General features: G+C 53.1%; 1 protein-coding gene across 1 annotated transcript in view; it reads left to right on the top strand.

Moving 5' to 3' along the window:
• The window catches only part of grin2ab (glutamate receptor, ionotropic, N-methyl D-aspartate 2A, b), a 59233-nt gene that overhangs the window by 40172 nt on the left and 18101 nt on the right, over positions 1–960 (top strand). Inside the window, exons 5-7 of the mRNA XM_025058460.1 lie at positions 165–331; positions 648–782; positions 867–959. Coding sequence (XP_024914228.1) covers positions 165–331; positions 648–782; positions 867–959 — 395 coding nt within the window. The remainder of the gene's footprint in view (positions 1–164; positions 332–647; positions 783–866; position 960) is intronic.

Raw genomic sequence — 960 nt, 5'->3', positions numbered from 1 at the left:
TCTCTAGCTCACTGATTGCAACATTGAACATGCTGTAATTCCATGGGGTTCCTGGTTCTGGCTCGCTCTGGTTCAGTCTGGCTCTCACTCCTCGTCTGTGATTAGTTCAGTTCCCCCCACGGGTCATGTGACCGTCTCTGATGTCGGCTTGTGTGCGATTGCAGGATGAAAAGTCCACGTTCTTCCAGTTCGGTGCGGCTCTGCAGCAGGAGGCGCTGCTCATGCTGGCCATCATGGAGGAGTACGACTGGCACGTGTTCTCCATCGTCACGTCAAAGTTCCCGGGTTACCAGGACTTCATCGGCACGCTGAGGGTAACCATGGATCACAGGTGTGTTACGTCACAGTCTGTTTCACTAAGGCAGCCACAGCGCCCCTCTGTGGAGCAGTTTGCCCACCCCTGTGACCTTCAGTGTTTGTCCTGTGTTAAAGATCACATTAAAACTACAAAGTAAATCAATGTTTTGTTCTTGTGTACCGAAGTAAAGAAGACGTCTGTGTTTGTAGCACCCCTGGTGGAACTAGAGGGAACTGTTGTTTTTTTTCCACATTCCTTAAATTCCCTATCTTGAACCCCTGATGTCATTGTGGACCACATGTGACAGGATATGACATCAGTGTTAACCGGGGGGGGGGGTGTGTTCCAGCTTCGTCCGCTGGGACATGCAGAGCGTGGTGACTCTGGACGCCGTGGACGGTGACCCCAACTCCAAATCACACATCGCCCTGAAGAGGATACAGAGTCCTGTGATCCTGCTGTACTGCTCCAAGGACGAAGCTCTGTGAGTGTTGGCTCCGCCCACGTCCTGTTGACCCGCCCCCTCTCCGTGGCTCTTCCTCAGCTCTTCATCGTGTCTCCTTCACAGGTACATCCTGGATGAAGCCCGCTCCTTGGGCCTGATAGGAGCTGGTTACATCTGGATCGTGTCCAGCCTGACCACTGGAAACCCTGACTTCACC

The sequence above is a fragment of the Cynoglossus semilaevis genome, chromosome 9 (genome assembly GCF_000523025.1).
Source record: "Cynoglossus semilaevis isolate Cse_v1.0 chromosome 9, Cse_v1.0, whole genome shotgun sequence".
NCBI lineage: Eukaryota > Metazoa > Chordata > Actinopteri > Pleuronectiformes > Cynoglossidae > Cynoglossus > Cynoglossus semilaevis.
The sequence above is the reverse complement of the archived record's forward strand: the minus strand, read 5'-3'. Positions and strand labels throughout refer to the sequence as shown.